The sequence below is a fragment of the Podospora pseudopauciseta genome, chromosome 3 (genome assembly GCF_035222475.1).
Source record: "Podospora pseudopauciseta strain CBS 411.78 chromosome 3, whole genome shotgun sequence".
In the NCBI taxonomy this organism is placed as follows: Eukaryota; Fungi; Ascomycota; class Sordariomycetes; order Sordariales; family Podosporaceae; genus Podospora; species Podospora pseudopauciseta.
The window spans coordinates 1722233-1746091 of NC_085893.1; the positions used below are offsets into that span (position 1 = coordinate 1722233).

At 52.1% G+C, this 23859-nt stretch overlaps 8 protein-coding genes across 8 annotated transcripts; 4 read left to right on the forward strand and 4 right to left on the reverse strand.

Annotated features, from left to right (window-relative positions):
• On the reverse strand, positions 1-4485 carry QC763_304780 (uncharacterized protein). Its single transcript, XM_062910929.1, is given in 5 exon segments — positions 1-76; positions 87-926; positions 984-2168; positions 2228-3188; positions 3253-4485. 4 exon segments carry the CDS (start codon positions 3327-3329, stop codon positions 888-890), a joined length of 2262 nt encoding a protein of 753 aa, XP_062766915.1. The 5' UTR covers positions 3330-4485; the 3' UTR covers positions 1-76; positions 87-887.
• A 903-nt stretch (positions 4486-5388) lies between these two features.
• Positions 5389-8561, forward strand: QC763_304790 (uncharacterized protein). Its single transcript, XM_062910930.1, has 2 exons — positions 5389-7894; positions 8010-8561. Exons 1-2 carry the CDS (start codon positions 7724-7726, stop codon positions 8529-8531), a joined length of 693 nt encoding a protein of 230 aa, XP_062766916.1. The 5' UTR covers positions 5389-7723; the 3' UTR covers positions 8532-8561.
• A 1147-nt stretch (positions 8562-9708) lies between these two features.
• QC763_304800 (uncharacterized protein) lies at positions 9709-11859 on the reverse strand (the record flags this gene model as incomplete). Its single annotated transcript, XM_062910931.1, has 1 exon — positions 9709-11859. One exon carries the CDS (start codon positions 11857-11859, stop codon positions 9709-9711), a length of 2151 nt encoding a protein of 716 aa, XP_062766917.1.
• Positions 11860-13826: 1967 nt separating this feature from the next.
• Positions 13827-15613, forward strand: PFY1 (profilin, required for normal timing of actin polymerization in response to thermal stress). Its single transcript, XM_062910932.1, is given in 5 exon segments — positions 13827-14516; positions 14622-14637; positions 14730-14814; positions 14990-15541; positions 15560-15613. 4 exon segments carry the CDS (start codon positions 14504-14506, stop codon positions 15281-15283), a joined length of 408 nt encoding a protein of 135 aa, XP_062766918.1. The 5' UTR covers positions 13827-14503; the 3' UTR covers positions 15284-15541; positions 15560-15613.
• A 75-nt stretch (positions 15614-15688) lies between these two features.
• On the reverse strand, positions 15689-17713 carry GOT1 (Golgi Transport). Its single transcript, XM_062910933.1, has 3 exons — positions 17095-17713; positions 16934-17025; positions 15689-16875 (listed from the first exon to the last, which is right to left on the reverse strand). Exons 1-3 carry the CDS (start codon positions 17117-17119, stop codon positions 16576-16578), a joined length of 417 nt encoding a protein of 138 aa, XP_062766919.1. The 5' UTR covers positions 17120-17713; the 3' UTR covers positions 15689-16575.
• A 687-nt stretch (positions 17714-18400) lies between these two features.
• Positions 18401-19024, reverse strand: QC763_304840 (uncharacterized protein; the record flags this gene model as incomplete). The annotated part of the gene is made up of 1 exon (XM_062910934.1): positions 18401-19024. The coding sequence occupies one exon, from the start codon at positions 19022-19024 to the stop codon at positions 18401-18403; it is 624 nt and encodes a 207-aa protein (XP_062766920.1).
• A 191-nt stretch (positions 19025-19215) lies between these two features.
• DAD4 (DASH complex subunit dad4) lies at positions 19216-19743 on the forward strand (the record flags this gene model as incomplete). The annotated part of the gene is made up of 5 exons (XM_062910935.1): positions 19216-19310; positions 19359-19415; positions 19470-19514; positions 19569-19653; positions 19715-19743. Exons 1-5 carry the CDS (start codon positions 19308-19310, stop codon positions 19741-19743), a joined length of 219 nt encoding a protein of 72 aa, XP_062766921.1. The 5' UTR covers positions 19216-19307.
• Positions 19744-20023: 280 nt separating this feature from the next.
• ARP5 (Actin-related protein 5) lies at positions 20024-23009 on the forward strand (the record flags this gene model as incomplete). The annotated part of the gene is made up of 4 exons (XM_062910936.1): positions 20024-20417; positions 20494-20814; positions 20870-22623; positions 22679-23009. 4 exons carry the CDS (start codon positions 20024-20026, stop codon positions 22709-22711), a joined length of 2502 nt encoding a protein of 833 aa, XP_062766922.1. The 3' UTR covers positions 22712-23009.
• Positions 23010-23859: the final 850 nt, after the last annotated feature.

Genomic DNA, 23859 nt, shown 5'->3' on the forward strand with positions numbered 1-23859 from the left:
TGCGGAGTTTATGACCAACAATCTTGCTTCGCCCAGCGATGCTATGTCAAGACGCTGGGGCGATATTCTCCCCAGGCGGGGCGAGGCGGGGCGACGCGGAGATGGACGACGATACTCGAAAGTCGAGGCCACCCCAGCAGCCATCATCATCGAGTAACCGGCGCAAGGAAGGGAAGAGAGAGGATGTGGACCTCTATGACCAAACTTCCGCTCACGAACAAGGCCCGCCACACCACTACCATTACCATATCCAACAACAACCAATTCTCCCTACCACGACGACTTTTCGCCCCCGCCACAGGCAGGAAAACCTCAACAACGCAGCTGGACCCTGCCGTCCGCCACAAACGGCCGTGTCATCTACGAAAAAAACAAATGTAGATAACCCGCCAGCTCATGTACATATACCTACCTGATTTATGAAAACATAGAGATACCTCGTTTGTCTTGTTTTCATGCTATAGAACTTGTAACACCAAAACTCATGTAACAACATAATGAGAGGGATCAGAAAGAAGAAACAGAAAGGATAGCATTTTAGAAGAGAAAATGGGGGTCAGGTGGAAATATTGATGTCCATGGATATGTACATAGGAGGGATAATCAAGACTACACTAGAGTGAAAAGGGCGCCCCGTGGAACGAGTAAATTAAATATGGCTTGAATGAATGTGCAACTTCAATAAAACATCCATTCACCTTGGAACATAAAACACATCATAATGGAAACTCAGCCAGAGAACAAAGCACCCATTATACTACTTCATTCATTCTCCCTCCCCTGAAATAACTCCCCCCTCAAAGGACAGTCTTTCCCCAACTCATCACCACCACCCCCTTCTCTCACCTAATACCTTCCTCGCTCGAACAACCTTTCATCCTCACCCTCTACTCCCTCTTCGCAGTGTTATTATTCGCAAGCGAAACCTACATCTCATCAGCATCATCTGCCTCGCCCCATTTTCCTCAAAATTAGTTACTCACCAACTGAATCAACCCCCTCCCCACCTCCACACTCTCCCCCGCGCCCCGCTGCCTCAACCAAAAAACCTTCTCCGGCCCCAACCCACTATGTTGTCTCGCCTCCTCCTCCAACACCTCCCTGGTAATCTTCTCCCCATCCCTCACACCCACCCCCTTCTCAGCCTGCGCACTAACCACCTCCTCCTCCACCATCCTCTCAAGCAACTCCTTCCTCATAGCAAACCTCTCCGCCCTCTCCTTCTGCAAGCCGGGGCTGTCCAACCTCTTGATCACCCCCCTAACAACAAACTGCACGCCCAAGTAGACATGCTCACTGCAAAGAATAGCCAACAGCAGCGCCCAGCCGGGGATATCCCACACCGACCCAACACCAAGCTGACCTCCCCCAGATTTATTGAACAGATACACCAGCGCGGCCGACGTGATGGAACCAAGCCAAGACAAAAACCCAAGCGCATTCAACCAAGGCCCAATACTATCCGCCCTCCATGGAATCGGCCTCTGACTATTCGCGGCAATCTTCATCGCATCTGATCTCGCTTCAATCCAGTTGTTGACCAAGAACGAACACCCAGTCAGCGGCCAGACAACACTGAAAAGGGACAGATACCCAAACTGAATCACCATCTCCCTGTAGTCAATCGTAACATCATACTGCTCCAGCTCAGCCTCCTCCCTCACCCTCTTCAAGAACTTGTGCTCCTCGTCCGCATCCTTCGGCCACTCCACACCCGCCCCCTTCTCCCCCTTGACCTCCATCTGAACCTTCTCCACCGTCTTGAAAATCCTCCTCTTCGCATAAGGGACGATAACCTCGGTGGCAAAGTTAACAATCTGAGCCGTCACGGTAAAGTAAATCACCTGCTTCCTCAGCCGGTCAGGATTGATAACCCATTCCTTCGTCGGCAACGGCTTCCCCTCCACAGTAAATTTCTGAGCCGTCAACTGAAATACATCCAGATAGGGAACCAAGATCTTGCCAAAGGGTACATAAACAAAAGCCGTGAGGAAAATGCCGAGATACGAGGTGATAAAGTTGAGCACAAAAATCTTTTGCACAAACGAAGCTTGATGCGCATCGACCGTCTCATAGTTTTCCAGCTCCGTCAACCTTTCTGCCAGCTTCGTGAGCAGTGTCGTGAAGGTGGGCATAAAAATCGTAAGCAGCACCGTGGGCAAAAAAGTCTATATGCATCCTGTCAGCTTCTTTTCCCCCTAACTTCAATACCAGACCAAACACTCACCAAATACTGTTTAAAAGGCCCCATGTAAACCTCGGTAATGAAAATCTCAATGCTAAAACACCCCAGAATCAACCCCCCCAGCACCACCACGCAAGCCCCCGCAAACGGCACCTGCAACGCCTGCCTCGCCAGCCTCTTGTACGGGCTATAAACCTTTACAATCTCCCCCGTCACCGCATCAACCCCCTCCCTCTCAAACTTGAACTGCGGTCTCGGCAGCTGAATCTTGCCCACCCCCCTCACCCCCCACTGAACCGCCAGATCAACCTCCTTCACCTTCCAATGCTCAAAGAAGATCACACCCCAGAGACAATTAACCACGGCATAAACCCAGCTAAACCCACCCAGCACCAACCACGCCGCCGACCCGAACAGAGCAGGAAACAGCAAAAACTGAAAGTACGACTGCAGGAACGCAAAGTAAAACGCAACCTTTTCGCCAAACTGGTTCCTAATCTTCAACAGATCTTCATCGTCAAGGATATACTTTGTCGACCAGTCCTTGATCCACTCCTTGTTGAACTTTCTGTCGTGAAGGGGGAAAACGCTTTTTACAAAGCGCCATTGGCCCACCCCGGGTGTGATGCCTGCTCCTCCTTCGTTGACCGGTTTCGTGATCAACAAGTACGCCAGCCGGAGACGTTCAGCGTCGGTGATGGGCTCCTGCTCCGAGAGGCTGTTTGGTGGTCCCGGGGCGGCGGTGCGGACGCCGTAGAGCCAGTCCTGGACGCGGTAGCGGTAGATTTGCTTTTCGAGGAGGGAGTGGGAGGCGATGCGGAGGAAGATGAGCAGGGACGAGGGGGAGGTCGGGGTGGTGGGTGGGCGGCCGGGGCGGACCTCGACTGCGAAGCCGGTTTTGGAGAGGAGGTGGATGAGTTGGCTGAAGGAGGCTTCGGCTTCGGCTAGTTGTTGGGAGGGGGGGGAGGGGGGTGGGAGGGAGTAGGAGATTACGTAGTCGACTCTGGAAAGGGGGATGTTAGTAGCTGGTTCACAGGGGACAGGTGGAAGTAAAATGGGGGATGTACTCAAAGTTGGGGTATTTGCTGTTGCTGTTGCTTGAAACAAGTCCTTCTGGACTGCTATCGCGGGGGGAGTCCGCCATAGCTGGTGGTGGTGAGCCGTTGGGCTGTGGTGTAAGTGAGCGGTTTCAGAGAGCTAGTTGTTGGTGAGGTGTTTCTTGGGTTGAAATTGAAGAGTTTCTTTCTCGACAAGAAAGAAAATGAAATGTAGGGAAATGACGAGGATCCCTCTCTATACCTGCTAGCCCAACTGATGGGGTCACAAAGATATTTCCTTGGCAATGACCCGACCCAGCTGAAGTTCTCGTGGGGAAAAGCGTAATGAAACCTGAACAGAAAGCGGGATCGACGTCACTCGACAGCTGAGCTATGTCACCTCATCCATGCAGTCGGGTAGCGAGTGGCCTGTGCATCCCGAGATTTCTTTGATTGGGCAGGTAATATTACGCGATGATACACCATCTGTGTAATTACGTTACGGATCATGATGAGGGCATTCCCGGATGTGTTTGATGGGGGACATGGTGAAAGCACTGTGAAGGTTGTCAAGGGGCAGCAAGTTGAAACTGGAATAAAACATAACGGATATTGATTAGGCTAGTCGGGACTCTCTCCACAACAGCAAGCCACATTCACAAACCTAAAAACTCGAGATGACCATGCCATTTTTAATGGTGTCGAGGTTCACTGGCTTTTCCATTTTCATTCCATAAAAGTGACCTTCAAAGTATCAAGATGCTTGCTGTTGTGCTCATCAGCATGCTCGTGGCCAGGACCACTGGTCTGTCCTTCTCCAACGATCCCTACAACCACACCTTCGCCATCGATGCCAGCAAGCCAGGATTGGCTTGCGCACCAGGGCGTCAGACCATGTGCTGCGAGGAGCTCGATTACTCAGGCTATCAAGTCCAATGCATCGGTAGGTGTTCCTGTGAACCACCTTCAGCTCACTACACATAACTGATGATGAGTAGGCCCAGGCAAAGTGGAATACTTTGAGAAGTGTCTGAATTACGATCCTTTACCAATGTGCTGTTGTGGTATTCCCGGGGAAAAGCGTAGAAATCTGCCTACTGTAAGTGATACTTTTAGGACATCGCCTCCTGAGCGTGTGGACTGACAGAGATAGATCCCAACCCTCGTTTCTTGCACAGGCTGCTCCATCCTAACCGTGAGGAGACAGCTGCGGAAGAAGCCACACGAGTGACTGAGTCATATTGATCGAACGCTGTATAAGTGAACAGGAAATGCTTCAGGAAAGATCAATAGAGACTGCATATGGCTTACGAGGGTCAGAGTGGGATATCGTACCCTTACCACCCCGCTGATCTTGTGTGCTCTCTCGAAGTCTCACCGTATACGCATGGCAATGCTACCGATTGGGTGACAAGAGGCGATCCCACCCACAACATTCAAGTTTCTGTTCAGCGTTTCCTTCGCGAACACGCGAGATAAATGTGCTGAAGTTCACCGTACCCATATATGGTGTTAGTCAGGCCCTGTGAATAGTAATCCCCTCTTCTCGGCAGTGTCCTTCTTTCCTGGGCATGCGAGGCTACCGCCACGATGGCGTCGATTAAACTGGCAAAATTACTGAATTCGGAAGCTAGATGGCCGTCCCGTCTGCGCCCTCGTTCCTCATTCTTTACCATTTTCCTTTTGGGGGTCACCGTATTCTACTAGACGTCTAAGATGCGGCTTATCTCGACGAGATGAAGTAATTCGGAGCTTCGGAGCTTCACTTGGTACTGACAAAGTTGACTGCTCACCATGGTAGCAATGACGATGACTACGCACATGACTTCCGAACCTGCTAGCTATGAGAAAGCAAAGAAACCGGCCGGTGGTTACCGAGAGTGTAAATGTTTGCTGCAGCCGGCGTATGTAAGGGCGGATGAAAGTTAATGTTGAATAACATCGAGACCAGGAGGACGAGCATGGTATACGAGTGGGAGAATGCAGGCAAGCGTGGCAGCCACTGGCTTTGAGGATGCATGGCCTTGTCTTGGTGTAAGTCGGGTTGGTGGTGGGTTGTGTCGTTTATCTGACCGATGAGACAATCCCAAGCCGCAACAACTGCAACGCATGTTTGATATTGAGAAGGGACGAAGTTCAGAAGCTCAGATATCGAAATTGAATTCATCCCAGAACCTCACCTAAGCTTCATGTGGGCACGGACCAGCATCCTCTCTTCGGAACCGGAAAAGCAAACCGGCCGGTAGATTTGTGCCAAGAATATTTCCACTCTGCAGCAAAATTGCCAAGCCAAACCTTCCCCGCTGCTGCAACAGAATCCACCTCACACATCTTTGATGACACATCACGCAACCGCGCGGTCTCCTCGTCCAAGCATCCAAGCAATTGCTGACAAAGCAATATCCCATCTGACAAAGAGCATCATTCGAGCAAACGACAAACCCTGGCCGGCATCCCCAAGAAGAGGCGCGATATTTGCTGCTTGGACGGGAAAAGAACTCGCGGGATCACAGATCGGAAAATTTGACGCATTTCCGAGAGTCCCTTATCTCCTGGCTGGTTTTCCCTTGGTCCGTTCAAACTGCTGCTCACTTAAGCTGTGGTGTCGAGGTACTGGGTAATACATACAGACCGAAACGTCTCGATCTGGCTGCTTGCTCTCGTCGTGTTGTCGCGTTCTGAACGTGTTATTCCCAGCCCCTCGGATTTGACGGTATAACAAGATCCGTATCCGTTGGTAAGTCCCGCGGCTTTGATGATGGAATGGGGGTTTAAAAACAAGATGCTGACATAGCCAAGCCCGCGCTGCACAAGGCCATCCGTTGCTCCAGAAAGAAACAAAAAAAGAAGGACAGTCAGCATTCCAATTGCCATTGCCGGTCGGCGCAGTGCATTCAGTGGCTCGAGTTGGTGTGTACAGGTATTGCTTTTGTACGCTCTGTACGCCACCCCTCGCCTCACCACCACCACCCACCAAAACTTCCATCACCTAATCAACTCCATCGAACTGCACTGCTGAGTCAGGACGGCCACTGTGGCATCGACCTGTCCAATGTCTAGCGTCAAGATCGGTAAGTTACTTTACATTCATCGTCGTCATCTGCTTCGTTTCACCCTTGAGGAAAGATATAACCACACACCGGACAACAAACACCATGTCCTGCAACCAATATTCATCAGTCATTCCGTCGTTGCCTTCTCTTCTGCAGCTCTAGGTGCAAGTGCGCCATGCGCTGCACAGTACAGGTGTCCGCAGAAACAGGCCGTTTTGCTGTTGCCTGTCAAGTGCTCGCGCTGCACCATGGTCGTCCCTCGTGTCCCTCAGCAATAGCGGTCGCCGTTACCGTTGCCGACAAAGATGGTGATACTTTTGCTGGACATTTCTGGCGTGGTCAAACACTCTCGGTCATCAGAACTTCTTCTTGCCGGCGACATCTCATTGCCACATCTTGTCCTGGTGTATATACGCTTCCAAGGGCAGGTCCCTGGCTTGCTTATCAACCAAATCCGATGGCCACCGTCCCATCCGACATCTCAGATCCTCCCCCGCATCCTCCGTTTCCGTTAGGTTCATGGTAGTGCCCCGCGGGCCCCTGTCTGTTTGCTCGGTCCGTGGTAACGCGGCGCATCAACTGTGCGCTGAGGATTTTGGTTCACTTCTGGATACAAGAAGGCCCTTCTTACCGCCGTCGTATCCCTGCCCCTCCTCACCACGCACTTCCTTACATAATTCTTCCTTCTTCCCTCCATCCCACGTTGGCACCTTGCCGGCATCTGTCCTGCACCACCCACTTGCATCTTGTTATTATCTGTTGTTGCCGTTGTAAGTGCTCGGTCTCCGGCTTTCCTTGCTGTTGGACGTTGGATCTCTCTCGGCCTGCTGGTGCTTGTGTTTGCAAGGACGGCGTATATCCCCATCCGGTAGCATGCCTTGGATTTATAATCTGTCCAACCCAACATGTCCTACCTTCGCAGGCAAACCAGCAGCGTCTCTCACCTTATATCTCCGGGCTCCGAGGATGTTAATACGGCACCGTTGTCTCTTATTCAGTCCGAGGTCTTTTTTGACCCTTTCACACTTTCAGCATTTCTTTCCCCTCCCCACATTTGACAATGTGTGGTTGCTTGGAAATATATTTATTTCTACCGTTGCACATTACACAGGATACCTGAACAGGCTGAGTATACTGACCTATTATAATTCATAGAGCCTATTGCTCGAGAAGATCCAGCTGTGCCCTCGCCAGTTGCTGCCCCAGTGTTAGCACCACCCCAACACAGCGGTTTACAACCACCTCAAACTTTCCAGAACCATTCACACGTGCAGCCTGAGGGTCCTGGGGATAACAGAACCTCACCTGCTACAACAGTGGCCAGCCACCCTCCGCCACCACATGGATATAGCCACGCACCATTGCAACAAGGTGAGGCTTACATCCATCCAGAGCTACGATCGGCTCACGATCTTGCACCTCCTCCTGGCTACGCACACCCGCCTGCCATGATCCCCGCCGGTGTGCCCCCTCCACCTGAACAAGTAGCCGTCATGTCTGGTCCTACTGCCGTCATTGCTCCAACAGCCGGCATGATGGACAATGGAGAGACGGCCGACGGAAGAAAAAAGCGTGAGCTTTCCCAGTCTAAACGCGCCGCCCAAAACAGAGCCGCACAGGTGAGTTATCCTTCCGTTTCGTGAACCAATTGTTGCCTGTGACTTGTAACAACAAGCTTGGCGATCAATTTTACCCCTTACCTTACGTAAACAGTGCTGACTGATCAATGAACAGCGAGCATTCCGCCAAAGAAAAGAAGGCTACATCAAGAAGCTTGAGCAGCAGGTTGCGGAATTCAATCAGATGGAGGAGAGCGTCAAGGCGATGCAGGCCGAGAATTTTCAGCTGAGGGAGTACATCATCCACCTACAGTCGCGGTTGCTAGAGAGTCAAGGGAGTTTCCCGCCGCCGCCGGAAAATATCAGTCTTGCTCATCCTAGCAGTGTTCAGGGGAGAGCTCCTGAGGGTGGGGCTGCGGGTGCGGTTCAACCGCCGCCGGGGGCTGCTCAAGGTCAGCAGCAGCCAGTGCCGGCGCCGAATCCTCTGGAGGTTGCCGCGCAGGCTGTTGCGGGGTTGAGTAGGACTAGCGAGCAGGGCCATAGAGGGGGGCAGCAAGTGAATGATCCGTACGCCGGGTTGAGGGCTGTGGCGGCGATGAGGGGGGAAGGGGAGGATGTTAGCACTACGGAGGAGATTACGAGGCAGTTGCAAGGGGAGGGGGGGCAGGAGGGGAACCTGCCTGGGGCTGCTATGTAGAGACTGGTCGCAGCGGTGATGGATGGAGAGGGGATGGATGGGGGTTTGGGTGAGGATGAGGGGGGTGGGAAGAAGAAGGTTAGAAGAGGCGAAAGGAAGGTCGGGGGGGAAGTACATACGTAATGTTTTTCTTGTTTGGGGTTTGTCTCGAGCGTTGGAGGTTGTTTGATATTGTTTGAGATGGTGAGGTGCTTTTTAGTACCCTGAGCGAGAAGCCTCTTCTTTGATATATGGTTTAGTTCCTGTTTGGTTTCTTTTGGGCGTTAGGTTTGCAAGGGGTGAGGAATTTGCGGTGTTGATTTTCTTCGCGGGATGCCAGACGAGCTACCAGTAGCCTTTGGGGTGAGATACCTTAGTTAGGTTGGTTTCTCGTTTGGGGGTTTGTGGGATTAGTGTCGAGAATACTGATTTTATTATTATCATGATTTGTCTTATCTGCTATGTGATGATGTGTTTTGTTTGGGGAAGGAAAGTTATGGGGAGCATCTTAACCTGAAAATTTAATGGCATTGTAAAAGTAATGTAATGTGCATTGGATCATGAACTGTGCCTCAAATGGAAACCAACAGGTCTGTTCGCTCTACCTTTCAAGTCCTATTCTTGTTTCAAAAGGATACAAGTTAACAATAATCATATGTTATATTGACCTGTGATGCCGGTTATATTGTTGGAAGCGTGCCCGGTGGAAGTCACACATGCAATTTTGAGGACATAAAAACCATTGCGGTGTTTGAAGTTTTGTATTTTTCTATTTCCCCTCTCTTCTCGCCCTCGAATCTCCAACCAAGAGAAAAAAATAGGTATCACAACTCTGTCGCCCTCTAGGCGCTATGAGGAATAGAATTAGAACACAAAGTAAAACAAACCCCCCAAAAAATATTAAAAAATTCCAAATGTTTGCTTGCTTTGCCCGGTGGTGGTGGGCTGGTTTCGCCAACCCCTTTCCAAATCCCAAATCCACCCAGTAGAATCGAATATTTACACAAATGAAATCTCTTTCCCCCTCCATCTCGCTGATATGGTCGTCATCGTTGTCGTTGTGTGGTAGTGTGCTCTAAACCGCCCTGTCCCAGACAGGCAGCGGTGTTCATCCTTCAAAGGACCAAAAGATTGTCAAGAATTGAAAGATATATCCCCTCCAAATGAATGTACGAGTGGGTCCCTGCCTTTTGTTCCCCTAAGGATCAACAACCTCCACCAACTCACTCCTCCTATTCTCCCCCCCGTTCACCACCATCGGCACCCCAAGTTTCGTCCCCCTCTTCAAAATCTCCACCTGAACCCTCCCCCCTCCCACCGTCGCGCTCCTCCCCCTTATCGCCCCCGACTTTGCAGAACTCGACATTGTCGCCCCTTGCCCGAGCGGCCGGAGCATATTCCTCTGTTGTCGGGAGATACTAATCTGTCTCGCTATCGAGATTTCAACTGCTGCCTTGAGAGCAACGTCGTCTTCTTCCACTGGCGGCACTTTTGGCTTGTGCTCCAAGGGCCGTAAAGTATCGAGGGAGGGACTGGTAGTTACTGACGAGGCAGCCGACTGCTTGGAGCTATCTGACGAGGAGGAGGGAGGGGAAATCATCGTCCATGTTGGCTCTGGCACTGCGGGGCGGAGCGGGATGGCAGTTACTGCTGCTCTGGCTGATAACGGCTCGTAATCCTCGTCGGCGAGGGAGGAGGTTGTGGCGAAGCTGACAGGTGAGTCGAGGATGAGGGCCGAGTTATTGGGTCCAAAGTAGAAGGGGTTTGTTGTTGGTGGAGGTTGGCGGAGTGGGTTTAGCTGGGCTTGTTGCTGCTCACGGAGCTTTTCAACTTGAGCCGCACGGTTGATCTCGTCCATCGCTCGCGGCGAAACGATCCTGACTGTTTTGCGCTCTTTTTTCGCCGCCTCTGGTGAGCCTTCTTGGGTGCTGAAAAAGTTTGCTCTGGCTGGTGATGGGAGAACCGAAGGCGAGGTGTTGGATCGCTGAAGTTTCCGTGGAGGAGGAGCGAGCGAGTTGGTCGAGGACATGGCCTGGGGGAAGAGGGTGAATCCTGGAGATTTCATGGGTTGCGGGGATGTGGCACGCCGAGGTCGTATCCTTTCTTCTTCCTCTTGGTCCTTGATCGTCTTCAGCTTTTCCAACGTCGCTTGTCGTCTTTCCAACAACGAGGATTTGGACTGTGGTGATGTCATGCCGCTGGGGTTCAAGACGCCGCTGAACATGATGCTGTAGCGTTCTAACCTGACGTCTGGGATCTCCAGGTCTAGCAACATGGGCGCTTTGGAGGGAGAGCTTCCCGGCAATGGCTGTAAGCTGTTCAACTGCTCTTCTGTCCTTCTCAGGTCTTGTTGGGATGAGGTTTCCTTCAAAGTGTTGGACCTAACCACGATAGGCTTGTGTTTCGGGGCCTTTTTGCCGCTAACTGTTTTGCTTCTTGTCGGGACATTGTCTTCTGCAGGACCAGTAACCGTGATCGACACAGTACTTTGGTTTGCTTCGGCGGTCTCCATCGTCTTTGCTGGCTCGGCATGCTTCCTCCCAAATAACGACCCGAACAGCCTCCTCTTTTGAGTCTTCGTCCTTTGAACCGTGGGCTCTGACGTCTTCTGTACTGGCGGCGGTGATGGTGATCTCTGAACGTTTGCCTCGACCTGTGCTTGGTAGCCTATGTTCTGAGTGGAGCCATTCCAACTCCCAGCATAGCCGACAACCTGTGTGGGACTACCCAAAGCCATACCGATGGGAATCTCCCCAGAGTGAAAAGACTCTGGCGTCATGACCCGAGAAGGAACTGAAAAGTTGGGTGCCGGTGATGGTGCTCTCATTCTGCCTGGACTAGACTCGGGTGTAAAGGGTCCAGATCCCTTGACGCCAATGATATATGGCTGGAGCCCCTTGCCCTTGGAGCCCATGTTCAAAGCCATGTCGTCCCTGGACTGTCGTTTGTCAAAATTTGGTCTTGAGCCAGCAGCCGCCTTGCTGGATGGTCCTGAAGAGGTACTTGGCCTCGCCGGCATGACAGGCGGGACTGTGTTGACTGCCACGGCAGCAGCAACGGCCGTAGATGTTTTGTTGGAGGGTGTTTTGGGCCGGGGAGGAATGGGGAGAGGACGGTCAAGATAGGGGTTCCGCCCTCCGGGAAACGCGATGGGGGGGATGTCTGCATTTTGAACAACTGGACGGCTGGGCTGTCTGGAGCTGGTGCTTGTTGTATCGCGCGGATCTGATACAGATCCTGGTCCTTGGACTGTGGAGGGGGCCGTCGGACCGTGCGTTTCTCGACCGTCGACCTTAACTCCTGCATCTTGGGCTGTTGAGGTGGCACGGCGCCTAGCCGCTTTCAACATGGTGGCCGTTTAACCCAGGAACCACTGCAACCACTCAGGGGCCCTGCAGGTCACTTTTGCTGCAGGAAGTCCCGGAGCTGGTCCCTGTCGACGGGGTAGTTTCGAAAAATATCGTCTAATTTACGGAGGGGTACCCGTTGGACGAATCGAGAAGGCAGATGGCCCTTTGTTGTTGTAGGGACGCCGCAGACGCCGGAGAACGAAAATACAGCCTCATTAAAGGCCAGCAGCCAAACAAGAGGCAGAGGCTCAGGAAGAGTCCTGAGTGGAAGACAACGGGAGATTATCACCTACATATCTTCAGCCACTCATCCGTACAGGCCGTCCCAAGCAGCCATCCAGCCGCTTGTGTTTTGGGAAGCAGCAGCCTTGTTGAGCCTCGTGTCTGACACTCGACATTTTGAGCCTGAAGCCGTGTCAACATGTCGACGAGCGAATTTCGAGCCTTCTGACCACGCTGTCAGTCAGAGAAGGGCGGCGGTTATTCTGGGTGAGGTTGATCGCCCACAGGGGTCGTGGACACACCGAGACCCCTGGGCAGCCCGTTGAGGGTTCATGTCCCGCAAAGGGCAGCACATCGTCCATGCACCCCGGCATTCGAACGAACGATGAGGGGCCGCAACCGACCCATGTTGCGGGAGGACATCCTTGTCAGGCCCCGCTGCAGAATCTGTGTCTCAGAACTTCACCATCTCCCCCCTCCCCTCCTTTCGTGTGCTGGCTCTCCCCAGTCCTTGTGCCATCCGGCATCTTTGTCGTCGACATGTCGTTACACTGCCGGATGCAGGCGCGGAGCGATGGGCCGCCGACTCGACCATACAACTTCCGCGGGCCGCTCTCCAGACGGCCTGGTACTATACAGGCTCAATGTCGTGGACTACCTTGGTCATTTCCTGGTATAAGCCGCCTCCTCCATGCGTAGTTGGTCACCACATGAGCGTCTGTTATCTTGATGATGCCGATCCCAACTGTGAGACAACCCCTCTTTGGTTAGTTGGTGCTTGGGATGGTGGCTTGCTGCAGGAACAACAAAACTGCATGCGGCATCTGATGAGTTGGACATGTTGAAGAGAAATAATTCCGCTCCTTCAAGGGGCACCAACACTAGCCTTCACTGCGGAGCCGGCCGTTTCTTCAAGACAACGACGCCAAGCCTGATATGTTCCGTATCGTAACCAAGATGGGCTTTTATTAGCGATTGCTACAAGTCAAATGTTTTGGTGCCATTGGAATAATTTGCTGTCTGAGCCGAGCTGACGACGTTGGTAATATCGGGGCTCCTAAGAGTTAATGGCCTCAGTCATCATGCGAAACAGGCAAGTGGTGGCTTGACCGCTGAAGGGAAATTCATGATGTTTGTCGTTGGCCATAGCTGTGGAGACATGCTGTATCAAACATGCCAACTCGTTCATGCTTCAGCAACTCAGCCGACAACGGCCATAAAGAAATTTGGCATCTTCGGACCGTGCGGGTGTTGCAGTGTCGTCTCGTCTGAAGTTGAAGTCGAAGTTGTCAAGTGCCAAGTATTGCCGAAGACTTTGTTTCGTAGTGACAAACAGGGTTAGGCCGTTGAGCTACGTCTCAGAAATACATATGGCCCCGCCAACCTCGGACGGACGATCGCCTGGGGATGAGATTGAGAATGATGTGATTGCTGATGTCTTCGAGTCAGATTTTGGTGAAGAAGAGAAGGATTACCCGCTTGGATGGGTAAATCAGTTTCGATCTCGGGCTTCTAGAACATTGTTTGAGCAGCGGCGGCTTGCGTGATTCTTCATGATCTCCTTCTGAGCGTCTCGGATTTGTACCAGCACACACACATGTCTCGACTCTTTTGCTTCAGCGCGTTGGCTAAATAGAAGGTTGTTCAGCTGTGTCCAACTCGAGAGAATCGACAAGAAGGATGCGGCGGACAATGGTAGCGAGCTTCCTCCGGTGATGACGATGGCCCCTCGAATATCGGATAATGTCTCCAGAGAACAACTCACTCTGGTCTCCATTTTTGGAGTTGAGGATTTCTCTTGGCCGTAGCCACCGATGCGTCACGTTTGGGTCGTCATCCTAGTGGCATATCGCAGACCTTATCGCAAGATGATCACAGCGGGCTGGGCTGTTTTCATGCTCAATTGAGCATATGAGGCGTGGTAACCGTCATTGGGTGGTCGGACAGAAAATGACAAAGAAAAAAGCTTTCTCGGATGCTCCCGCCGAATGTTGGGCAATTGCCGAGCCCGCCAGCACACATGAGGCTCCATTCAATCGAGGGGCTGCTGCAATCAGTTGCTTGAGTGACGACTGGTGGATCGCTCCTAACACTGGCGGTCAAAAAGGATAGTATAGGTGGCTTACCTAATACAAACTCAACGCTGCAGTCCCTCACTGTGGTAGGCTGGTGTGCTTCTCCCGTGCCCGTCTTCAGCAAAACGGCCTCCGCTGGCGGGGTAAATTGGAATGAGTGAAAGGCCCAGAAACCTATCGTCGTCGGCACCTGGAACCACCGAACAACTTCTTTTCGCGCGCCCCTCCCCCATCAACAACAACAACACCAACAACAACACAACACTCGCCCTAACATCGGCATCGTCTCTCCCTAATAAATCCCCTCACATCACCGAACCAGACACACAACAGCAACCTACACATCATGTCCTGGCAAGGTACGTCGTTCTGTTTTAACCCGCGCGGAAGCAAAGCTTGGGAAACAACCCCACCTTGGGATATTCAGGAGTCGGTTTTAGCTAACCTTACCACCACAACAACAGCTTATGTTGACTCGAGGTACGAGCCACTACTTCACCATCCTGAACATCGATACCCATAGAATCCCTGCTATTACCACAGTAATCTAACATTTCTCTCCCCCCCGCCAGCCTCGTCGGCTCCGGCCACATCGACAAAGCCGCCATCGTCAGCGCCGCCGGCGACAGCACTTGGGCCGCGACCCCCGGCTTCACCGTACGTTCCCCCCCCCTCCCCCTATTCCGACATCAACATGAACAACCCCTTTTCCCATCCTCCCCCCTCCCCCCTTTTACACACCGCTCCTCCTCCTCCTCCATCACCGCCTCACCCCTGCCACCACACCATCCCCACCCCGAAAACCATCCCCCATTCTAACTCTCATGCCCAGGTCTCTCCCTCAGAAATAACCTCCATCATCTCCATCCTCAACGAAACCGACAAGTCCAACGGCCCCGCTGCCACCAAGGCCTTCGCCGAGGGCATCCACGTCGGCGGAGAGCGCTACGTTGCCACCCGCAACGAGGACCGCCACGTCTACGGCCGCCAGGGGAGGACGGGCATCTGCATCGTCAAGACCAAACAGGCCATCCTCGTCGGCCACTACGGCGAGAACGCCCAGGCCGGCAACGCCACCCAGACGGTCGAGGCGCTGGCTGATTACCTGATTGGTCTTGGTTATTAAGTGCGGGAAAGACTGGTGGTGTAGGAAAGCGGCGGTAGGTTGTTTAAAGAGAGGGGGGTTTATGACAATTCATGAGAAGAAGATGGTTGATTAGAGATGGTGGTGGTGGGATGAGGAATGAGGGAAAGAGAAAGAAGAAGACACCCCTTTTTTTTTTGTTGAATCTCTCAAATGAATGTGCACAACTGGCTGGTTCGAGATGATTATATCGCTGTTGTTGATTGTGTTGGTGTAGCTGGTGCTGCGGTGGTGGTGCTGGTGGTGCTGGTGGTGCTGGTTGTCGATGCTTGTTACCTTTTGCAACCCCCTACTTAGCTAGGTCTATGTTCCCTATCACAACTGAGAAGCTGATATCTCCTTTCCTGCTTCTCGCATCACTTGCAACGATGTGGAAACATATCAATGTGCTGAAAACACAAAGCGCGCCTGAGCCTCGTTGAATTCCTCATCTATAATACTCTTCTTATCCCTGTCCCATAAAGGGCCATGTTCATACTCCGTACAATCATAGTCGTACACAAGACAAACCGCTCCTTCCTCCTCCATCAATATTATCTATAACAGGGGAATATTTCTCTTTTTCTCCCAACGCCTTTCCACCACCACCATTAAAACATCGCTATACCCCCTTTACTTTTCTCAACCCATTGATGGTACAGAGAGCTAGGTAACCTGTCCAATCTTCGCTTGTTCCCATTACCACATGTTATACTCGTCGTCATGACAGTCATATCCCTCCTCTCCCGGAAGAAGAAAAAAACCCAAACCTCACCATATTAAAAAAAAAAAAGAAAAAAAAGTTGTACTTACTCATCCCTACCAACGTTTACACAACAAGCCCCCCTCTTCACCCACCCAGTGTATTTTTTAGGATTCCTCGAAAACGCCTCCAACAACTCCCGCCTCTTCTCCATCTTCCTCTTCTCCTTTTCAATCTCCCGACAAGTCAACTCCATCTCCCTCCGCAGTACCAATTGTCTAAACCGCTCCTTGGCACACGCCTCCACCCTCTGCCTCTCCTGTTCAGCAATCCAGTCCTCATAGATCTTCCTCGCCATCTCCACCCCCCGTTCCCTCTTTTCCTTCTCCATTTGTTCCACCACAGGCTTCATCCTCATCCACGTCTTCCTCCACTTCCTCCCCGCCTTTCTCACATCCCCTACATCAAGCGGATCTTTTCTTTTCACCAGCTTGTCGTCCACCAGCTTGTCGTCCACCACCTCAACATGATCATCCTCCATTTTCTGTTGCCTCCTACCCCGTCGCTTAAACACCTGTAGGAATCCCATCACCTAAACAGGCAACTCAGCATTCCTCCTCGCCCCCAAGCCCGTCCTGTCAACCAACATGCCCACATACGGCCCAACAACGGGAATATTCCTCGCAAACCCGAGAATCGTCCCCAAAAAGTCCCCAAACAAGATCAAAATCCCGTACAGCTCGATAAGAAAACCGATCAGAGGCCACCGGAGGAAAATCAACGTCAGGCCGGAAAAGAAGGCGAGAGTTCCTTGGATTTTCTGTCGGCGGGCGAAAAATACGGCTGTTTTGGCAGGGCCGATGATGATTGTTAGGCCGATCAGGAAGAGGATCTGGGGGCAAAGGGTTAGTGAGTGGTGGTGCGAAAGGGGAGAGGAAGAAGAAACGTACATTGCCCATTGCGAGCATGGCTCTGTCGAAGAAGAGGAGTACACCCCCTATGAGAAAGAAGCCGCCGCCTGAGCAGAAGGCCACTCCGACCTCTGAGGAGGTTTGTTAGTTACTACCTTGAAGGGTGGATGGGATGTGAGGAGGGGGAGGGGGGAACGTACTCTGCGAGTCTGATAACCACATCATCTTCTTGTCTCAACAACGTCTCTGCTTAATGATTGCACCAGCCAAGAGAGCTGTCCAGCAAGCCACCACAGAATCGTGATGATGTGTCCCTAGCACCACGATGTGTTCCTCCGAACACGGTCTCCGAATTGCCTCCCCCACACCTTGTGAGAGACTGCTCGGTCTGCTTTTTTGTTGACGTTTGTATCGTGCGTAGGAAGAATCCCGTTGGGTCGAGCAGAAAGTATGACAGGTGCTGCGGTTTCCTGATCCCGGCGGTGCTATCGTGGCGGTGTTCGGGGTGAATTTTGAGAAGGGTACAGTCGTTGTCCAGACGATGGTCGGCGATCGTTGGCGGTGTGAAGCCTTGAATCAAAGTATCGTTTTAGTCGGGCGAAAAGGGTAAGGTAAGTAATATCTGTCCTGTCGAGAAGAGGAAACAAAAAGCTGCTGCTGCCTAGCTCGCAATAGGTAAAATTGTGTTACAGATGATTTGTCGTGGTGTGTAAAGTATCAAGAGTTCAAAAGACACGAAAGCAGTTGGATGATGGATAAGCTGCAACAGCAAGCGCAACGCAACAGCTTGCGACAGGAAGGGACAACGCCAAGAGGGACATTTCTTCAGGGGTTCTCTCACAGACGGAAAGGGGGCCTAAGCATTTCTTTCTCGTTGCGGCAGGCAGGGCCCTGGTTTGAAAGATGGAAATATGATTGGCTGATGACAGGACTCCACTCTTGGGAGCTTTTCTTGAATTTTTGTAGAAAGTCAAAATCATCTTTCTTGCATCGAAGAAACATCTGAGGATGGACCAAGCTGGTTGAGCAATGAGCAGCAACAAATACCCAAAGCCGCCAGGATGATGTATTCTTGGGAAAAAGGACTGCCAGTACTGACAGACCTGTCAGCTCTTATTCCAATGGCCAAGGTCAATGACGGTAGGTATATATATCTCGCCTTTCTCTCATGTCCCCCTCAACACAAAAACACATGCCGCGACGGCTCCCATCGTTCATCGTTGGGAGCACCCCGAGTTTGGTAATCCCGATCCTTACCCGGAAGTCTGTCGATATTCAGGCAGAGAGCAACTGATCACGATTAAGCCGGGGCGTCAACTTGATACTCCTGTCGAAAGGCAGCGAGTTGCATAGATGGGGCCTGACTTTGTTGGTCGAACAATTTATTATCTTGATATTTATGATTCTATTGTGGAACTGCTGCCATGCCTTTGCCCTGCTTCCGTAACGCCGTGCTTCCCAATCATAAAAACAAATGAACGCGATTCCCAACCACTGGCCCCGCTTCTATTTCAGTATCGTCTGAGCCCCTCTGGCTTCCAAGAATTGCTCCCCTACGCCATTGGGCAGAGATCGAATCATCCCAAACACCTCCCGGTTGTGATACTTTAGTCTCGTCTTGGGGTCAATGTATGGTGCTGGTAGACCAGTGACGTCGCAGTATCGCTTCTGTGGAGCTAGACTTGGAGCGCCTTCGATGTTGGTGTATGTTGGGATTGGGGCAGAGGACGTGGCTCCGTTGCCGTTTCCATTACCTTGCTTGTTGTTGTTGTTGTTGTTTAATGACTTTTCCAGCACCAGCTTCGACAAGCTCCTCGACGCCTGGGCGAGGTTGGGTTGAAGGCTGTTGCCGCCGCTGCTGGCAGGTGTAGACGTCCCACTCGTTGAGAGGCCGTCGTCGTTTTGGTCTTTTGGAGTCGCGGCGCCGCTGGCGTCTTGGGGGGTAGCGATCACGGAAGCTTCCTTCTTTTGGGCGTCGCCGAGAATGGTCTTGATGTTCTTGTTGCGGCGCTGGTTGGGGCGCCAGTGTGGGTTGCGGAAGGTCTTGTGGATGGAGTGGATGTCGAGTTGCTCGAGGAGGGCTGTGTGGGCTGCTTGCGCGGCGAGGACTTCGGGGTTCTGTGATGCCATGGTTATGATAGTGATGCTGGAGAGCTGATGGGTGAGTGGTGGCGGGCTGTGGTCAGCGATCAATGGCGAGCCAACTTCTGGAACAAGTGCTGGGAGCTTCAAGTGTTGGAACCTCTGCCGCGTCTGACCGCTTTTGTTGTTCGCACTGTTGACGCGCTCCAGAAAGCGTGCCCCGCCAAACACTTTGTGGGGGTGGGGCTGTACGTTATGCTTCGCCCATTCAAGTCATTATTACCACGAAAGACATCAATTTTGGAGTGACAGAGCTGTGATAACCCTCAAGATGGTACGTTCTCATATATATTTCCTTATGATATGGACTAACAAGCAACAGGAAAGTCCACACGAGCATCAGCAGAACCTCCTGCTGTCGCGCATTATCACCAATGTTGTAAGTCAACTTAGGTACATGGCAAGCAGACAGCACATACTCATGGATATACAGGAGAAACTGAACGAGTCCATTCTTGTCATGAACAAGACCCTTCAAGTAGGACATCATATTCCAAAATCACTGCTTAATATCAAGCTAATCGGCTGGTAGGACATCAACATTCAGAACATGAACATTGAGCTGGTAGCCCAAATGTTCAAGAATTACCAGTCCAATGTCCTTTTCCATCTCGAGGGTAAGCTCTCATGATTTTAAAGGGTCACATGCAACTGTGAACTGTACTAACACCGGTACAGCTACGGACAACTTGAAAGACCCGGCGTGAAGTAACCTGCGAAGAGTTGCAATGGGTTGAGTAACAAGGCTAGTGTCCATGGCAAGCTCATCATGTTGATGTCAGGAAGTATTTTACAGCGGCGTTTAGGAATACTATATTTCTAGACTGTTCTGAGTGCCAAAGTCGATATATTCATCATCTATTGTTTTGATGACTTTCTGTAAGTGCCTACAACAACAACCGCACGGTGCATCTCCAAATTCCAACTGTATCAGCACGGTGCGGCGCGCATCCCTGACAGCTCCCGGCAGCGGCAAGCTCGAGGCGGATGGCGGCGTTGCGCACTGGACTTACAACTTCCATCTTGCTCTTTGGCAAAGCAATAATATCTCTTTTACTAGCAACCAGTTTTCCAAGTACGTTACATCCGGTCCAGAATCATACCAAAATCCCCTCGAGAATTTCTACCAAACTCGTCAACATATCACCAGAAACCTTACGTTGCGCGCTTCCGTACACCTGCCATCTGCGACTCGCAGCAATGGCGCCCTCGGCAATGGAAGGGGTTGTCAGCACACGGGATGCCTGGATGACCCTCCCACCACCGACATTGCACCCGGTCAAGGAAGCCAGATTCGAGAAATACCTCGAGCCACAAACAGACGGCCGCAAGCGCGCCCTAGCCTTGCCTCAAGGGCAGGCCGCGATTGTCATTGATAATGGTATGCCAGCTTGCTTTGCTGTCCCCAACACCAAGACCAAGATTGCTAACATGTCAATTGTTTTTTTTTGTCGTAGGCTCCTACAATGTCCGCGCAGGCTGGTCCTTCGAGGACAAACCCCGATTGTCCATCCCCCCGATCATGTCCAAGTACCGAGATCGCAAGTTAGCCAAGACCTTTTCGTTCGCCGGCCAGGACTGCTACGCCGACACCACTGCGAGGGGACATATCCGCAATGCGTTCGAGGCCGGGACTGGCATCGTAAGCAACTGGGATGTGATGGAGCATGTTTTGGACCACATCTTCATCAAGCTTGGCATGAATGGGGTGGAGGGCGGGATTGATATGCCTATTGTTATGACGGAAGCTGTCGCCAACTTTCCATACTCGAGGAAATGTTTGTGTTTTCCCCCCTTCTATCTTGATACTGTTGTTGTGCTGACACTTTCCAGCCATGGCTGAAATCATCTTTGAGTGCTACCAAGCACCAAGTCTCGTCACTGGCATCGACTCTCTCTTCTCATACCGCCACAACAAGGGCGACACAGGCCTTGTCGTATCCTCATCATACAGCTCAACCCATCTCATTCCTATCTACAACCAAAAACCCATGCTAGCTCAAGCTACGAGGTTGAACTGGGGCGGCTGGCACGAGGCGGAATACCTTCTCAAGCTCATCAAGCTGAAGTACCACACCGGTTTCCCCGGGAAGCTGAACGCCTCCCAGGCTGAGCAAATGGTGCGGGACTTTTGCTACGTATCTCTAGACTACGACAAGGAACTCTCGGGGTACCTAGAATGGACCGGCCTGGAGGACAGAGAACGCATTGTGCAATATCCTTACACCGAAGAGGTCATTATTCAGAAATCGGAAGAGGAACTTGCACGGATCGCTGAGCGCAAGAAGGAAAGCGGCCGCAGACTACAGGAGCAAGCCGCCAAGATGCGCCTCGAGCGGCTGATGAAGAAGGAAGAGGAGCTGGAATACTACAAAGATGTCCAGAGGCGGCTGGTTGACCAGACCAAGAAGGAGACGAAGCGGATCCTCGATGATGCTGAAGTCAAGGACGAGGCACAGCTCGAGAAGATTATCAAGGAGCTGGAAAAGACAATCAAGAAGCAGCGGACAAAGGACCTGGGTGAACCAGAGGAGGAGCAGGAAGCCCCTGATTTTAGCCTCCTAGACGTGCCGGATGACCAGCTCGACGAGGCGGGGATCAAGCAAAAGAGGCAGCAACGGCTGCTGAAGTCCAACCACGATGCGAGGGCGAGGGCCAGGGCGGAGAAGGAAGCTGAAAAGGCGAGGATAGCAGAGGAGGCGAGGTTGGACGAGGAGAGGAGAACGAATGATCTCGAGGCGTGGCTGGAAGACAAGAGGCAGGCGAGGTTGGCGAAGCTGGCGCAGATCAAGGAACGGGATCGGCTGAAGGCTGATTTGGGCAATCGCAAGTCGCTCGCCAGCCAAATACGCATGAAGAACATTGCCAACCTGGCCTCGGACACACCTACGGGCGGGAGCCGCAAGCGGAGGCGCGGAGGGGATGATGATGACTTTGGGGCGGATGATGCTGACTGGGGTGTTTACCGGTCGGTGGCTATCGGCGCCAACAAGGGGGACTCTGACGACGACGAGGAGGGGGAAGAAGATTTGGAGGCTGCGGTGAGGGCGCTGGAGGCGGACTTGCTGGAGTATGACAAGGATTTTACTTACGAGAACACGCTTGAGGCGCAGAACGACTGGTCCAAGAGTCTGCTGCATGCGTTTCGGTATGGGCCGAGACCGTTTGATCCTTCTAATCCGGCCGAGACGCACAGGCTGCATCTTAATGTGGAACGGATAAGGGTGCCGGAGGTGATTTTTCAGCCGAGCGCGATCGCGGGGGTTGATCAAGCGGGCATTGTGGAGATTGCGGGGGATATTTTGAATCAGAGGCTGATGGGGTTGGGAGGGGAGGAGTATAGGGATGAGTTTCTGAGGGATGTTTTCCTTACGGGGGGGAATACGTTGTTTGAGAACTTTGACGAGAGGCTGAGGAGGGGGTTGATGGGGTTGTTGCCTGCAGGGAGTGAGTTGAGGGTTAGGAGGGCGGGGGATGCGGTGCTGGATGCTTGGAGGGGGGCGGCGGGGTGGGCGGGGACGGGGGAGTGCAGGAGGGCGAGGGTGACGAGGCAGGAGTATGAGGAGAAGGGGGGGGAGTACATGAAGGTGAGATTGCCTTTGACATTGGTGGGAGAGAGAGATGTGCTAACAAGTGATATAGGAGCATGATTTGGGGAATGCCTTTGCTGGGTAGATCGGTTTACACAGAGACATAGCAGGGAGAAAATGCAGGTGATCGTGGGACAGGAAAGGGCGCGATGGTTTCGGATGCCTGGAAGGTCTGCATAATGCGATAGGCATAGCAGTGTTATAAGATGTTTATTCATGTATTGTTCCAGTTTTGGGACTGTTGAAAATGTCCTTGCGAGAAGTCTCTCGTGGTGTGAACACCTCATATATCTGCTGCCCCTTCTACACCTAGACTTGGGACTGCTAAGTATGGCTACTATCCTCTCATAAAACCCACCACATATGAACACACAATCCGCCCCGAACAACCACATACGACCACAGACAGCTGAAAATACGGGATCCCGTCCGCTCTCCCCTAGTCAAACAGCTGATCGCCAGACTAGTACTCAGGTGGGTGACCACTGGGGAATCCCTGGTGTTGTATGTTTTTTGTTCTCCATACCGGTGGATCTTTTTGTGGTGTTGACTGACTCGAACATGTTGATCGGGTTAGGGTTGAATGTGAGGAGTGAGAGCTTGAGCACGGGCCATATCGATTGGAGAACCGGAAGCTCGGAGCTCTTTAAGCTCAAGCTTTGAGTTGGAAGTGAACAACGTCACTTTGTTGCTTTTCGAGCCTCAACTTTATCTTTTTGAAACGGTCGACTGAAACTGAGCTGGTTGTACGGCATAATTGGGACTCAATCTCCGTTTTCAGAGAAGAGGCGTCGACTTGCTTGAGGAAACGGCATTGACATCTGCGAAGAGCTGCCGCCAAGATCAAGCTTCACCACCACCACGTCAACACAGTAACAACACAACACATCCACATACCACCACCAACTTTCATCCACACCCTACAACCACAACCACACATCCCAACCAGAAAAACGCGCAAGAAAGGAGCAGCAATGGCAAAACAATACTTCTCCCCCTACGCCCCCCGCACCCCGCGCTCCCCCCGTCTAATCCTGATCTGGATCTCCTGCTTCCTCTTCCTCGTCTGGCTGACCTGGTTCCTGTCCGGGCGTTCCATGGACGAGAGGGTAGCTCGCACCAATTCCCGGCTTCAGTTCGGGAAGGAAGGCGAGGGGGATGATAGGAGTTGGCATGAGGCCAGGGATGAGCACAACTAAGAATTTACCACCGCCACGACGAGTATTTGACTCA

Bases quoted from the DNA above. Each gene is read 5' to 3' on its own strand.
- QC763_304780 (XM_062910929.1), bottom strand. From the start codon at position 3,329: ATGGCGGACTCCCCCCGCGATAGCAGTCCAGAAGGACTTGTTTCAAGC. The intron at 2,169-2,227 runs GTGAGTGTTTGG...GGATGCATATAG, and splicing joins GGCCTTTTAAACAGTATTTG to ACTTTTTTGCCCACGGTGCT. The intron at 927-983 runs GTGAGTAACTAA...GATGAGATGTAG, and splicing joins GGAGGGGGTTGATTCAGTTG to GTTTCGCTTGCGAATAATAA.
- QC763_304790 (XM_062910930.1), top strand. From the start codon at position 7,724: ATGATCCCCGCCGGTGTGCCCCCTCCACCTGAACAAGTAGCCGTCATG. The intron at 7,895-8,009 runs GTGAGTTATCCT...ATCAATGAACAG, and splicing joins CCCAAAACAGAGCCGCACAG to CGAGCATTCCGCCAAAGAAA.
- PFY1 (XM_062910932.1), top strand. The intron at 14,815-14,989 runs GTACGTTCCCCC...TCTCATGCCCAG, and splicing joins CCGCGACCCCCGGCTTCACC to GTCTCTCCCTCAGAAATAAC.
- GOT1 (XM_062910933.1), bottom strand. From the start codon at position 17,119: ATGATGTGGTTATCAGACTCGCAGA. The intron at 17,026-17,094 runs GTACGTTCCCCC...AAACCTCCTCAG, and splicing joins GTGGTTATCAGACTCGCAGA to AGGTCGGAGTGGCCTTCTGC. The intron at 16,876-16,933 runs GTACGTTTCTTC...CTTTGCCCCCAG, and splicing joins CCATGCTCGCAATGGGCAAT to ATCCTCTTCCTGATCGGCCT.